The 16,826-nt window shown below is 42.0% G+C and overlaps 1 protein-coding gene across 1 annotated transcript in view; it reads right to left on the bottom strand.

The window, feature by feature from the left end:
* Positions 1–16,826, bottom strand: part of COL9A2 (collagen type IX alpha 2 chain) — a 92,832-nt gene that overhangs the window by 54,700 nt on the left and 21,306 nt on the right. The window contains exons 3-5 of the mRNA XM_040337100.1: positions 9,502–9,534; positions 6,069–6,131; positions 130–183 (exon numbers count right to left, since the gene is read on the bottom strand). Of these exons, the coding sequence (XP_040193034.1) occupies positions 130–183; positions 6,069–6,131; positions 9,502–9,534 (150 nt within the window). The remainder of the gene's footprint in view (positions 1–129; positions 184–6,068; positions 6,132–9,501; positions 9,535–16,826) is intronic.

The following is a 16,826-nucleotide window of genomic DNA, read 5'->3' as shown; positions in this document are numbered from 1 at the left end:
TAGGAGATCCAGTTTACCCCTGTGAGTCCAATGCCCGATGAAAAAGATATTTAGCATAGCATGATGGTAAGAGTAAAATAGTACCATTAAGAAAGAGAAGTAGCATTTAAAGAATTTAGTCACACTTACTTTGGCACCTGGTCGTCCTGGAGGTCCAGGATCCCCCTTGGCTCCTATTAATCCCTAGGAAGAGATGACAATATATGGTCAGTACAGTACACAATACTTTTCCTATTTGTTTGCTGTCTTTTCAAGAGTGTAGCTCTTAGTACTTGCCTTTTAAAATTACTAGCTTTTAAAAATAGTGCCCCCCCCCCCCCCCCAATCTGACCTGTACACTATGCCAGGGGTAGTTATAAAAAAATACTTCCCTCTATGACTAGATGCTCTCATCCCCAACCTTAAAAATCTTTTCAAAAGCGGCTCACCACTGAAAGCACCTTTTGATGATGTGGGCAGCTCTCTTATGATATGTTGTGAAATATATTGAATTTCTCAAAGATGGAGTAACTGCTTACTGTCAGCTTCTTAATAACTGCATATGCAGACTATGGCTATGGCTCTACTCAGTCACTGACACTTTTAAAGTACCTGGATTTATTGGCGTATAACACTCACTTTTTTACCCTGAAAATAGAGGTAAAACTGTGCCTGCGTGTTATACGCAGGGAGCTGTGGGTATATTTTTTCCCGAAACTTCCCTCTTAAAGTTAGAGTGCGTGCTACACGCCTGTGTGTGTTATACGCCAATAAATACGGTATGCAATAAAGAAACGTGGGAGAAAAAAAAGTTGGAAGGGAGCTGCCTAGAGTAATTGCTTTTAGCAACAAGTGTTTTTTTGTAAGTATTGCCAGGTTAATGATTGGGCTAAAATTAAAATTTAGGGAGGGGACTGCCAGGTACAGAAAGAAAAGCATTGCATTTTGCTATATGCTCATTAATAGGGTGAACGGCCAACTCTCCCTTCTCATTTTTTTAGTGAGGTCACTGCTTGCTAGTGAAAATTACTATGCACACTGGGCTTAAAAAAAAAAACGTGAGTTCCCTTGGCAGAAAAAAACGCTCATATGGAGAGTTTTGTACGCAGTTTAGACCAGTTTAGGAGAGTTTAGCGTTTTTTCTGCCAAAAAGCTCCAATCAGAAACGCATAACACAATGGGCTTTTTTTCTGCCTCTAATCACTGAGCTCAAAATATGCCTCCAATTGTTCTAATGTGCATGGACACATAGGATAGCATTCAGCAGCCTCTACAAAAACAGCAATTTTTAAGTCAGTGTGCATGAAGCCTAAATGTATGGTCAGCCTAATGGCATGTAATACCTGAAGGGTAAAGGATGCCATACAAGAAAACACCATCATTCAATCTGATAACAGTTTTATTGAGAGTGATAAAGGTAAGCCAAACTGTGAGTTACTGCTTTAAGCCCCGTACACACGATCAGATTTTCCAATGGAAAAAGTCCGACTGACTTTTTTCATCGGAAATTCCGACCATGTGTATGCCCCATCGGACTAATTCCATCAGAAATTCCAATGAATTCCATCGGAGTTTAGATAGAGAACATGTTCTCTTTTACTCTGATGGAATTCAGTCAGAATTCCGATGTGAGTTTGGTCGGACAAAGGTCCGATCGTGTGTATGGGGCTTTATAGACTGCTTGACATGCGCTGAATGGTGTATATGCATGCTTGGTAATTAGCAAATCATTGAATGTATGATAATTAATTTCCAAATAAGCATACGTCCTACATTGAATAGTTAAAGCGGAGCTCCACCCTAAATAACAATATACTGCACTAGCTTCCAATAAATAAGATGAAACAAATTTGGTTAAAAACATTTTTTTTACATGCCTGTAAACTTCTGTTGCTAGGCAGAATTCCTAATCTGCCTTCTTACTGGACCGCGGTCCTTTTCCTGTCTAACCTACGCCGCACAGACTCCTGGGAAAGGAGTGTCATAATTTCCCAGGAGACTGTGCGCTCCTATGTGCTGAAAAATCACGGGATTTCAAGACAGGAAATGATGCGATTAGGGCTGTTTATCTATGTTGTCATGACAAACGGGGCGGGACGTTGCTCCGCCACCGCCTGTTGTCATGACAACGGCACTAACAACCTACGCTACGAGCGTGGCTCTACTGCGCACGCGCGAGATCGCGGTTACCCAGCGCGCCCCTTCCCTACGAAAAGAAATGAAAAAAATGTACTGGGCTTAAGATGCCCACACATAGAATGGCAACGGTCACATCAGGAGATGCTGAAAATGAGGCAAGTGTTACATTACTTTACCGATCGATTGGCGATCTACAAGTATATTTAATTTCATGTTTAGTGCCATTTCAATAGTCAAAAAATAAAAAATAAATTGTGACCGGAACCCTGCTTTAAGTGGTTTTGGACCACTGTATACTATATGCAACCTTTTTGTTAATGTGAAATTTTGAGTTAAGACTCACAATGGAACTATGTCTAAAAATGGTTTGTAACATTTCCAGATTTTGCCAGAGCTAAAGATAATTGAAGTTGAATTTGTTCAGCGAGGTAAGCAATATTCCAGCACACTCCTGATTTCCTGTTACACAGAACAATGCAAGGCTATTAAAGGACACAGCAAGCAGTCATCCAAGACTGGGAAAGCAGAGAACAAAATAAAATTACTTTCACCCAGCTTGTGTAACTAAAGTTCATAAAATGTAATTACAGAAAATATTTTAAGCAATAATGTTTTTCCCACATACAGTATATTTCTGCATCGTGTTTTTATTCAATCTTTCTTTTCCTTTATGCCTGAGCGACACAGGTGAATTATATTTAAATAAGCCAGAGTGCAGTGGCATAGTCATAGGTGTTGTCACAGTGATTACAGCTGTGACCAGCTGTGTTCTTGTATGAAGCCTTGTACACACGACCGAGGAACTCGACGGGCGAAACACATCATTTTCCTCGTCGAGTTCCTTGTTAGGCTGTCGAGGAACTCGACAAGGCAAGTTTCTCCATTCCCGTCGAGGAAAAAGAAGACATGCTCTCTTTTTGACTCGACGGGATCCTCAACAGTTTCCTCGTCGAAAAATGTACACACGACTGGTTTCCTCAGCAAAAAAAAAATCCCAGCAAGTTTCTTGCTGGTTTTTGCCGAGAAACTAGGTTGTGTACACGAGGCCTGAGAGACTCAAGCACCAGCTCCAAATAAAATGTTTAGCCTGATGCTAGGACCTTTTGATCAGCATAACTAATTGGGTTCTAATCTCTACATACCATTGCATATAAGTGATGAAATTTGTTCTTCACATGCATCATTGTTGCTGGGTTTGCGATACAACATCAAGTGTCCAAAGCAACCTTTCTCAAACATTTTACCATGGAAGAGTCCTTGAAATAATTTTCAGGTCTCAGGAAATGGCTACTATAAATTATTCTATCCATAACTTACAGTACATTGTTATGATAAGTAAACTGTAGATATAATAATAAAGTAGAATAAAAAATTATTTGAGAACCAGGGTGAAAAATATACTCTTATATTGGTGGTCTGTGTAAAGGGCCGTACACACGATCCAATTTTATAGCCATAATTGTCTGTTGGACGTGTTGTGTCGGATAATCCGACCGTGTGTATGCTCCATCAGACAATTGTTGGCTGAATTAACGACAACAAATGTTGGCTGTTCATGCTCACCAACTGTCTGGCAATAAATCTGTTACGTTGGTTTATCCGATCATGTGTACACAAGTACACCCAACTAAAATCCAAAGTAGAAACACGCATGCTCAGAACCAATGCTAAACATCAGACAACAATAGCAGAAGTTGTCCGAAGGGTGGCAGTAAAGCGCTGAAAAAACACGTGGTTTGGTGAATGTTGGCTGAAAATACTGTGCCGTGTGTATGCAGAACAAGTTCATGGCCAATGCCCTTCGGACCAAAATCCACGGAAAAGTCTGATGGGAGTCCAATCGTGTTTACGAGGCTTTAGAGGACAATATGATTTATACAGTCTATACTTCTTTTCTGGCCATTAATATTATTTGTAATTTTATGATTATTACTGTCATATAGAGCATAGGAGTGTTGTAAAATAATCTGCTCTGGGTGGGAAACCTGTTAGGTTTGCAATATTCTTTTTCTTTAAAACTTTCTGAAACTCACTATTTAGTGAACTGTAATAATCATACATTTTAACAACTGTTTCCTGGCATGTTAACATTTTTTAGAAGGGTTTCTCCAGGCTAAAGCTGGCCATAGATGGTTCAAATCTCCACCTGTTTAACAGGGACTGGCCTATTTTTGAACCATGTATAGGCAGGCTGAATGTATCCAAGTTGTTTAATTAATCAACCTGAATACAACCAGTATGTTGGATTTTACATGTGTTTATTGCTAGCGGCTATTATAGCCACTAGCAGTAATAGCTGTGTTTTTCCGGCATGGACCCCCTGGGAGAACACAATTTCTCAATGGGAGGCATTTCCCCATTAACACTGACTGTGGAAAAATCGTTCTATCTATGGCCGGTGACTTGTCGTTATGGTTCCCCTATCCAGATGGTTCCTGTAAGGCGCAATCCTTGCCAGTGGAAATCTCCGAACCTCAGCCGACATCCAGGCTTATTCCTTAACATCCCCGTGGATTGGAGGATGTTAAAAAAAAGAGCCAGGAGGCCGAGCGAGCGGAGCGAGCCGTCCGAGCAAGGACGGAACGAGCCGTCCGAGCGAGGACGCGAGGCCGGCTGGCCACTTTCCTCAAATTCCACGTCGCCCTGGATGCCGGCCGAGGTTCGGAGATTTCCATCGGCAAGGATTGCGCCTGCGCAGTCCTTATAGGAACCATCTCGATAGCCGGAACCATATTGGCAGATCACCGGCTTAAAAGGGTTGACAGAGGGTGTTTTTTTCTGTTATTACATGCACTAGGTAAATGACCTTCCGCTACTGCAGGCATTTCCCTTTACACACATATATTTATACAGTAAAACATTTATAATCATCAATCAGTACTTTTCACTATCCCACACTTTGCACTTTATATAGCAATTAAAGTTTACAATCACAGTTACACATTTTCTAATATGTACATAATTAAAATTTTAATTGGGTAGTTAGCCTAGATTTTGTGTATAATTAAAGCCCAATTCCAGGCACAATACAGAAAGCCTACTGATTTTGAATTAGTTGAATCCTCTGTTTCCTCTAAAGCAGAGGTAGGCAACCTTAAAGAGATAGAGATCTACCTGAACAACATGGGAGAAGTCAAAGATCACCGGGCACAGTGTCGTCTCCACACACCTGATTTAAACCTTTAATTGCCACAACCGTGTCGCAATTGTGTGCATTGCACTGCAATCATATCGACTCTTCACCACCTGTCAAACACACTGGGATCGCTTTTCAGAGTGCCTGCTGCACTTGCGAATGAGCCCTTAGTTGCAACTTTAGGGCTCATTCACACGTAAAGTTGGGGGTAGGGGAAACCCCTGCAGTTGTGACATGGTTTTCGCCCCCAATCCCTACCTCTTTTAGCTGCTTGATGCTCTGGAATGGGGACCGCGATCTACCAGTCAATAAACCGTGATCTACTGACCCCTGCTCTAAAGCCATCTTCCAAAAGAAAATACACTTCCTTCTTTACCCTTTAAACAGATGTATGTTGATATGTTCGCCATCCGTCCAGTGGGTCAGATCGGATGACAATCGGATGGAAAAGGACATGCAGTCCATTTCCATCCGACCGCCCCATAGAGGAGAGCGGGCTTTGTCCTTGTCTGCTCTGCATAGTGGTGGGGACAGGACTTGTTATGTGCCTGCTCAGCGGGAATCAGTGGAGAGATCCCCCGCTGAGCAGGCAGATTCTGCTCGGACGAATCTGCCCTGTGCGAAAGGGGCCTTAGGGTCTACAGCTCTACATATAATTAACAAGTGACAAGGTATGTTCTTTTTTTCTCTTATTAAAATGTTTCTGTATAACAGTGCACTACCCTTGTATAGCACATATTCATAAATACTGCACTGAGAAAGGGAACTCTATAATTAGTAATGCTTTGGAGATCACCTAGCTTTATCTACTCACATCAATTCCAGATTCACCGTTAGGACCATCAGGTCCAGGAGGTCCTGGTTCTCCTTTTGCGCCCTGAAAGAATAAGACAAGGATAAAAAAGGATAAAAAATGCAGCATGATATTAAAACAAGCAATGTACTATTTAATAGATCTCAATGTCTGATATTTATAACACAAAAATGTGCCATTGTAGTATTTACTGCATGGGCAGAAATTGAGGCTGATTTTTTTTTACATAAGCGTATGGTCTATATGGCATATAAAAAAGTTGCAAAACCACAAAATGAAATGTATTGCAAAGTATCAAAATATTTATTAACTTAAGAGCAGGAACATAAAAAAAAGTATGAATACTTTATAAGGTAATATTAAAGTGGTATTAAAGCGGAGGTCCACCCTTAAAAAAAAAAGACATAAAAAGATATTATACATACCGGAAGTGGCTGTTAGTAGGCAGATCTCCTAATTTGCCACTTCCTTGTCCACGTGGTCTTCTTTCTTCTCCTCCTCGCGCTGCCTCCTGGGAAATGGGTAGCGGTGTCTTCTGTGTGTCCCAGGAGAAATCCGCCCATTCACATAGCGCCATGTGGCTCGCGCATGCGCAGTAGGGAATCGGACAGTGAAGCCGCAATGCTTCACTTCCTGATTCCCTCACCGAGGATGGTGGCGGGGCAGCCAAGACCCAATCGATTGCTCGGGTATCGGCTGCCGACATCGCGGGCACCCTGGACAGGTAAGTGTCCATATTAAAAGTCAGCAGCTACAGTGTTTGTAGCTGCTGACTTTCAATTCTTTTATTTTTTAAGCTGGACCTCCACTTTAAGGCCAAAAAATGTGTTATATTGCAACTTACCAATCCTTCGATATGGTGGCTGAATTATTTTTCATTTTGGGCTTTCTTTCCTTTATTAACACCTGGTGATCTGGCCAGTGAGTATGTTATTTTTTTTACTTCCTTACAGACCAAGCTGTCCAGCAAAAGTGCAGTTATAGTGTTAAGGCAAACCATTTAACACTAACAGGGGTGCATAAAATGATTAGCTTTTATTCATTTGTGTAAAAATGTTATCCCAAAAGGGGAAAAATGTTGCCAATAAAGTCCAATAAAATCAGCTAGTATTTCTTAGGCCTCGTACACACGACCGAGGAACTCGACGGGCAAAACGCATCGTTTTGCTCGTCGAGTTCCTTGTTAGGCTGTCGAGGAACTCGTCGAGCCAATTTTCTCAATTCCCGTTGAGGAAAAAGAGAACATGCTCTCTTTTTGGCTCGTCGAGTTCCTCGACAGTTTCCTCGTCGAAAAATGTACATACGACCGGTTTCCTCTGCAAAAAAAAAAAATCCCAGCAAGTTTCTTGCTGTTTTTTGCCGAGAAACTCGGTCGTGTGTACGAGGCCTAACTCTGCCCTCTCTCCAGACTGATAATGCTGCTGTCCATAAGTGGTTTTGTTGCTCCTCCATAGAGTGAAGCCACCATAAAACAGGAAGTGCGTTACTGGCCAGATCATCCGGTGAAAGTAAAGGGGAAAAACAGACTACATGAAATAACTAATACAGATGAATATAGCTCATTGCAATCCATTAAAACTTGGCAAGCTGCAATATGTTACATTTGTTTTGGGGTTTAATACCACTTTAAAGATATCCAACGCATCAAAAAGATAGACAGAAAACATGACCCTTCAAGAAAAAAAAAAAATACATAACCCATACAAAAGTAATACTCTATTGGATTTGTACAGTTATACAAATATTAGACCCATTTAACCAATCAGGTACAATTTGTTAATATGATATTTGTGAGCTATCGGACCCCTTGGCACTATTCTTTCTTCTCAAACAGTTAAAAAGGAGAAGTTATGAAGACATGGACATGTGTTGGTATTGGTGTTGCCAACCGTCCGTGACTAGTATATTCTGTACTGTCAGTTTGCCCAGGTTCACACTGGGTACGATTTGCTTTGATTTGAGATGCGATTTCGGCATTTGCCGGCAATTGTCAGCAATGACACCATCCTAATCGGTGCGACGCCTTCCTGTACTACTTTTTGAGATTTCGGGCCGCAATTTACATTGACATCTGTGCAGAAACCTGCACAGATGTCTCTTAAATCGCAGCCGAAATTGGGGCTGCCAGCGGGAGTGAAGCCGTGCGAGTTCAGCTGAACTTGCACAGCTACACTCCCGCAGCCCAGTGTGAACCAGGGTTGTATCTGCTTTGGGATCCTCACTTGACTCCTATCGGTCCCATAATGTCTGCTACTGTAGTAGTTAATTTGCTAAATGGTAACTATATTACCTGAATATTCAAAACATAACTGTAAAACTATACTAATATTTTAAAGGAAAACTTTGCGCTTCTGCCATTGTTTGAAATATGATCCAACTACAGCCTTAAAGAAAATATACAGTATAGGGGTTGATTTACTAAAACTGTAGAGTGCAAAATCTGGTGCAGCTTTGCATGGTAGCCAATCAGTGTCTAACTTCAGCTTGTTCAATTAAGCTTTGACAAAAAAAAACTGGAAGCTGATTGGTTTCTATGCAGAGCTGCGCCAGATTTTGCACTCTACAGTTTTAGTAAATCAACCCTATAGTGTTTTTACCAGTGGCAGGTGGTGCTGTATATTTTTGGGGGGTTGGCAAACAAGACATTCCGCTGCCACTCCAGAATCCAGAAAACAGGCTGTCATATCCAAAATTACAGCAGCACTAAAAAGGTGTAGGTGCTTGCCCGCTCTGTCTCTTCCCTCCCATTACAGTAGTTGCTTCTCCTCCCAGCTGAACAGGAGGCGGGTCCCGAAACCCGTCCTAAGACTCCCTGGCCAATTGGGTCTCAGGAACTGCTTCCTGATTGGCTGGGAGGAGAATCAGGAAAACATTAGCGAATATTAATTTGCTAATGTCACACAACTGGGTGGGCTCCAGGCACAGTGCTCTGCGCCCTGAGCCCACCTTTTTTGAAGCCTCAGGCTCTAATCATGTGCTTCAAAAAATGTTTTAAAAATAAACCACATTGGAATCCATGCGTCCGGCTCCCTGCATGTAGATTAGGGGCAGGGTGCAGGGATTAGGGGGGGCGGCACCGTCACTGGTTTTTACACATTTTAGTTTTTATTTATCTTGGTCAGGACTACAAAATATTTTTATCAATGACGTTTATTTGTGGAAAAAACACACACACATATATAAATACACATCAATTAAAAAGTCTACCAATGCAAACATGTTTATTTTTATTTGACTCAAATCTATTATAGTTTCCTATTAATACAAGATCTGAAAATGATTTTGTATTTTAGCTAGACTACCAATTAAGCAAATAATTAAACATGAAAAATAAAATAATTCCCAGGTATGACAATGTTTATGAACAGACATGATTTAATGAATGGGTTTCCTTTCTATGTACTAAAGGATTAGACCCTTAATTGGTACTCACCGCAGGACCAATTCCTGGAGGCCCTCTGTCACCCTGCAGAAACAGAAATAGAGTTCAATTAACAAATGATCTTCTAATTCATCCTGATGGTTCTCACGTTAGAAAAAAAAAAAAGAACATTTCTTATTCAAAAGGGGATAAATATTTTCTGCTGTGAAATGATGGATTAAAACATTTTTTTAGCAAATTGTAACAGTAATTTTAAAACTTGAAATTGTACAAAAAAAAAGTCTTATTTACATTTTATACTGATTGATGTTTAAACCAATTGTTGTTCCCCTAAAGGGTTATTTTAGTCTATTAAAGCAACATTTTCAAAGGAAACACATTTTCATTTTTCGACAGCTGTCGTAAATGATTGTCAACGTTAGAAAGTTCTCTCAACTTGACGCTACGGTGAAAGATTGGTTTACCTTTGGGATTACCAGTTTGTTAAGTCTGAATTCCATTAGAATGAATGATTTCTGTTTATACTCCATGTTTGTGTGTCCACACACCATGTGTCAGGTTGGTAGCACATATAACCAAGACCCATGAAATAAACAGTATACCCTATGACTCTAAGATTAAAGGAAATACATCAAAAACTTCTACATCTCATTAGCTAATAAAGAGGAACCATCTGTGCAATCAGTGCTTATTTTTTTATCCTACTTATTTCAGTTATTACACTAGGTGGCCTTGGGAAGCAAGGGATGCTCTAACCAAGAAATGCATTTATGGTAGCAAGCTGTATTAACAACTCTTTTTTTTGGCTGTTTCAAAATCAAGGTTGTTGAACTCTAAAAAATGTCATATTTGATGACATTTTGACAGACAAATATTGGATTGCAGATTTTATCGCTACCTGGCTTTTCACCTCGCTAGCACAAAAAGTTGAAACACAAGTGTACCTGATGTGCCATCATCCAGCAGGCACCATCAAGCTCCATAATGTGATTCTAATGCACACAATCACACTCATGCCCCGTACACACCACCTGTTTTCCCGTTGAAAAAAAAACGATGGTTTTCCCAACGGAATTCCTTTCAAGCCTGCCTTGCATACACACGGTCACACAAAGTCTAGTGAACTTTTGACTGCCAAGAACGCGGGATGTAAAAGACTATGATGAGCCGACAAAATGCTTCCGAGCATGCGTCGAATTGTTTCTGAGCATGTGTGATTTTTTTCCCATCGGAAAAGCATAAAGACGAACGGTTTTCCCACTAGAATTTTTTTCCTGGGGGGAAAAAGGAGATCCTGCTCTCTTTTTTTTTCTGGCAGTTTTCCTGTAGGAAAAAGTCAGATAGAGCATGCACATGGTCGGGATTCCCGACAAAAAGCTCTCATCGTGTGTATGGGGCATCGGTAACTGAGGCTGAGTAGGTTTTAATGGGATTATTTTAGAGTATATTTAGCCTGGATAGTCCAACTTGGCACATAATGTTTGTATGGTAAGAAAAATTATTTTAGGATTTAAAAATATATTAAAAATAGAATGTGTTGCCTTCATACATAACTGTGTGCAAGAACATTTTGTATAATACTTAATATAGTGAGTGTAATGGAAAAAAAAGTAAGGCTGTTGCTGATTAAAATTTTTGTTTTTTTTTAATCGACTAATTTCGATTAATTATAACGCACATACATTTTTCAGATCACCATCATATATAGCCCCAACTGTAATATCCACAGCCATCTCCCCACTGTAATATCCACAGCCATCTCCCCCACTGTAATATCCACAGACATCTTCCCCCCACTGTAATATCCACAGACATCTTCCCACTGTAAAATCCACAGACATATCCCCCACTGTAATATCCACAGACATCTGCCCCACTGTAATATCCACAGACATCTCCCCCACTGTAATATCCACAGACATCTCCCCACTGTAATATCCACAGACATCTCCCCCACTGTAATATCCACAGACATCTCCCCCACTGTAATATTCACAATCACCCCCACTGTAATATCCACAGACATCTCCCCCCCCCCACTGTAATATCCACAGACATCTCCCCCCACTGTAATATCCACAATCACCCTACTGTAATATCCACAGACATCTCCCCACTGTAATATCCACAGACATCTCCCCCACTGTAATATCCACAGACATCTCCCCACTGTATTATCCACAGACATCTCCCCACTGTAATATCCACAAACATCTCCCCACTGTAATATCCACAATCACCCCTACTATAATATCCACAGACATCTCCCCACTGTAATATCCCCAGACATCTCCCCCACTGTAATATCCACAATCACCCCTACTGTAATATCCACAATCTCCCCCACTGTAATATCCACAGACATCTCCCCCACTGTAATATCCACAATCACCCCCACTGTAATATCCACAATCTCCTCCACTGTAATATCCACAGACATCTCCCCACTGTAATATCCACAGACACCTCCCCACTGTAATATCCACAGACATCTCCCCCACTGTAATATCCACAGACATCTCCCCCACTGTAATATCCACAATCTCCTCCACTGTAATATCCACAGACATCTCCCCCACTGTAATATCCACAATCACCCCCACTGTAATATCCACAATCTCCCCCACTGTAATATCCACAGACATCTCCCCCACTGTAATATCCACAATCACCCCCACTGTAATATCCACAGACATTTCCCCACTGTAATCCACATACATCTCCCCACTGTAATATGGTCCACATCTCCCCCACTGTATAGGAAGATTAGTGCTTGCTTAGTCATACCAGAGAAGCCGACCGAACACGAGCAGGTGAGGCTCACCTAGGCCGCTGCCGGGTGGACCAAGATGGCTGCCGCTCCGGGAGCTAGGCCGAAGCCGTGGCCTTTCCTATGGCCGAGGCAGCAGCAGAGCTCCGCGGATCACGTGGTGTGCCGATCTGCATATGGTGACCTGTTCGGATCACGGATCATTTACGATCCGTTGCACCACTAGTACCAATCAAAAGAATGTTGATTGATCAAAAAAATTAACAATTCATCGAGGAATTAATCTTTAATTTCCACAGCCTTAGAAAAAATATTTTTTTTATACCTGTCTATCCTGCTATCAGCACTGTGGACAGGTCACTGACATGTACTGCTTCTTGTGTTCATTTTGAACTGAACATGTGCTTTGCTCATGAAAGGGTATACTTAATTTAGCCCTCCCCAGCAGCATATACAGTATTTGTCTTTATTTTGTTCCTACTCTGCTCCATTAAGCCCCCATTCACATCTAGGCGTTTTAACGCCTGTAGTGCTACGCCGCTGCCGCCAGAGGGATGAAAACACATGTCCCTCTATGGAGATGGTTCACATCTCCACGCCGAACGCCGGACGCCTGCCGCCTGAAAAACGGTCCCGGACCTTTTTTTCAGGCGGCTTTCGGCTAGGAGATGGGAACCATCTCCATAGAGGGGGTCAATCTGGGGCACATCTAGGTGGACAATACCGGCGGTACAAAACGCCGCTATTTGTACCGTGATTTGCGGCGACAAAACGCCGCGAATTTGTCTGCCTAGGTGTGAATGGAGCCTAAGGCCCCATACTCACGACCAAACATGTTTGCTGAAACTGGCCCGCGGACCAGTTTCAGCATACATGTTTGGTCGTGTGTAGTTACGAGCGTACAGAATTTCACCGTACATTTGCCCGCCGGGCCGTTTTTCAGCAGACATTTATTTCCAAACTTGTTTTAAAACCGTCCGCTCAAATCCTGTCCGAACGTACATGTTTGGTGGTGAGTACACAAAACCAACGTACAAAAACCCCGCGCATGCTCAGACTAAATGAGGCCACGGGAGCGCTCGTTCAGGTAAAACTCACGTTTGTTTGGGATATGGCACATTCGTCAATAGAAAGATTAATTCTAGCAATAGAACACTGAAGCAAAACACACAATAACCAATGCTTGATGCCGTCGTTTTATTCATTCTTCTATTGCTAGAACTAATCAGTTATTTAGCTCATGTTATTTCAACTGAGTTGTTCCATACTGAAAAGTGACATTTGTTAGCTGTGATGTAGTAAGATTTTTGCAAACTTTTATTGGCCCGACGTATCATATTTTTAGTGGTCCTCCACATTTCAAATTTTTTGCTTTTAATGTTTAATGGTTATCTTTCCCACTTTCTTTAGGTGTTTATAGTTATGTCACCATTTAGAATATTTTAATAGGAAATAGTTTTGATTTAGCTTTTGTTTGTATATTTAACAGGATTTTTTTGAAGGTTGTTTAAATTGTCTACCATGTTGGCACACCAAATGACCCCCCCCCCCCCCACATGAGTTAGTGAATATTTTAGATTAAACATTTTATTTGTTTGTAATGTTTGATGCCTAAAATAATACCCACAGTATTACAAACAATAGGCACGTTTTTCAAATCAACAAAAAGGCTTTTATTTGAGCAAATTATAAAAAGGATCAAAATCAGAATGGCAGCACTTGAACAGCTAGCAACATACATGCAAACTTGCATTTGAAACATGGTGAAGGATAAACTAGCCAACCTCAGGAAGCACACTAAATAAAATCTGAAGCAGCAGCACATAACCAAAGGAACCCAAGCTGTGGTAGTCCAAACAAGATGCCATTTGTGGGGGATCAAATGGAAGGCAGGGCATCAACGTCTCCTCTTCCTTGCAACCTTCCTTCCAGGCTGCCTTCCAGCGGGTCTTCCCTGGGCCCTTGCAGGTGGGGATGATGTGGCAGCATGAGAATGGTGTTCAGCAAGCCGGGCCGGGTCACATAGCCCAGTGTCTGGGGTCAGCAGCTCCCTCTGCATCCACCAAAGGGCCTGGTTGATCACGCCCTTTGCCAGTTGCCTCTGCTCCTCCGTGCCTTGATTCAGGTCATGTGCCACGGAGGCACTGTAGGCCTCAGTGGGGTTGAGGGGGGCCCTCATGATGGCACTCGCCTCCTGAATCATTTTCAGGCTGGCTTCCTCCACTGCCCCCAATTTCTTCTTACGGCCTGGTGGCCTAATATAAAGTGGAGGAGCCTGGCTGGTGGTGGTTGTCCTGGGGAGCTGCTGAACGCCACTGGGCCCGGCCTCCTCCTGGCTGCCACTGACCCCTTCGGCCTGGCTGTCAGTGAGGAGAGGATCTGCCACCTCCTGGCTGGTCTCTTCTTCCTGTGTAAAAAAAAGGGACATGTTGTAATATATTTAGGAATATACTCACTCACATTTTCATGCTTGAATCTTATTTTTTGCCTTGAATTTAAACTTGAAAACAGACTCACCCTCTGACCCCTGCAGTTGTCATCCCTGACACCTATTTGTTTGCCCACGATTTTAGATTTTTACTTCCCAGCTTGTATTTTATTAACCAATATCAAGTCAAGAATCAAACAATAATTAATATTATTACATAAATAGTTATGAAACTACTATACCTCATCATCGTAGAGGCGCAGATCTGCCTCTCTGTCAGCCAGGCCCTCTTCATCCGACTCTGCAGGGCTGTGGTGATCTGGGGAAGTCCCGCTGGGAGGTAGCGTGGAGGAAAGGTTGGGATTCAGACTCGACATTGATGGCCTGCCTTCCAGTTGATCCCGCAAAAATGACATCTGGTTGTAATACCACAGCTTGGGTTCCTTTGGTGGTCTTGCTGCTGCTCCAGATCTTAGCTGCTTTTGGTGAGCTTTGTACGCTCTCCTATATGTGCCCCTGAGGTTGGCAAGTTTATCCTTCACCATGTTGGCACTGCATTCTGGCACCCATGTCCTCATGTATGCTGCTAGCTGTTCAAGTGCTGCCGCTCGTACGTCCTTATTGTGGTAATGGTCCTGCTTTGAATCCCACAGGATGGGCATTTCCCGAAATTTATCCAGCAAATGCTGGATAATGTCTTGGCTCTGCAGGAGATCCATTGTGAATTTATTTTTTTATTTTTTTTATTCTAGATAGAAAAAATGAAAAGAAACCAAAAACACAATTAAAAAAAGCCTCAGCATTTACATTGATAGAATATGTTGTTAAAAAAGTAGTACCTATATAGAAATACAAACACAGTGTCTCTTGTTTTGAAAATGCTGGCCAGCTCTGCCCCATTGGTTGGTTTTAGCTAACATTTTTTTTTAACATGCCGCCCCTTTGGTTACATTGCAGGAAATAATATAAATCTACAACCATACACAATTCTTACAAATGACAGCATTCATCAAGGCACTATTGCATGTGTAGATATCCTGCCCCTCAGCATTGATTACATGAAAGAAACTTCCTAATGACCTCTGTCCAACCAACACAGAACAATACTTGGCCTGATCTGAATACACCCTACATAATTACTAATGAGTCACAGCATTTTTGATCTCTCTATTTTGTGATGTCTACAAAAGCATTTGGGTATGAAAATCACATTCTGGTATCCAAGAGACATAATAGCTTAATAAAACTGTGCAACCAACAGACCAAACCCCCATCCCATTGCTCTACATTTTAGAGCCCGCTGCTGATCCCATGTTTAAATTTCTTACCTGCCTCTCTCACAATCCTCGTTTCTTCCGCTCGCTGAATTAACACGTAACCTACGTAATCACGTCAAGCGCCTTTTATCCACTCCGCGTATGTATGAAACGCCGCCCTCGTCACCTTTGCCATGCCCCTAATCAATTGAAAAAGTAAATATGGCGTTAACTGTGTAGGTTCTGGAATCGCGCGAATATTCTCCGCGTAACCTACGTCAATACGTTGTTGGCATTCGCGACACTCCGCATATGCAATAATCCCCGCCCTCATCTCCGCCCCTGACGGGACATTTCCTCGTTTCCACGCCCCTAATCTCTGTGGGAAGGAAAGATGGCGATGTCACACGAGCGGGCACGGAGCTCTCATGGCGCAAGTGAAGGGACAGAGGCTGGACCGTCCCGATCCAGGCCTAAAAGATATAAAGCCACTAATATGGCGTTCGAAGAAATGGTGGAGTTGGTTTACATCATGAGGAGGAAGGATTATGATGGTGAATGTGGGCCCTACAAAACACCGAACCGTAGGAAGTCACACATAATGGACAAGGTGGCAAGGAGAATGAGGAGAATGTTTGGTGTCACCAGGTCAAAGGAGCAACTACGGAAGCGTTGGTCCGATTTAAAATTGAGGGAGCCACATCACATGAAGAAGATCCTCAAAATTCTGCGTAAAAGTAAGTCCATATTATTTAAGGGGGGGGGGAATGTCTGCAATAATGTGTTGACATGTATTTTGTCACATCTGCCTCCTTGGCCTGCTTTTACTTTTGAACACGTGTAGATACTGTATTGTGTTTATGTCAAATAACAACCTTAAACAAATTTTGTGAAATAGTAAACACGCGTAATATGACATTGT

Source organism: Rana temporaria, chromosome 2 (assembly GCF_905171775.1).
Source record: "Rana temporaria chromosome 2, aRanTem1.1, whole genome shotgun sequence".
In the NCBI taxonomy this organism is placed as follows: Eukaryota; Metazoa; Chordata; class Amphibia; order Anura; family Ranidae; genus Rana; species Rana temporaria.
Note: the sequence above shows the minus strand (reverse complement) of the source record. Positions and strands in the feature narration are given on the sequence as shown.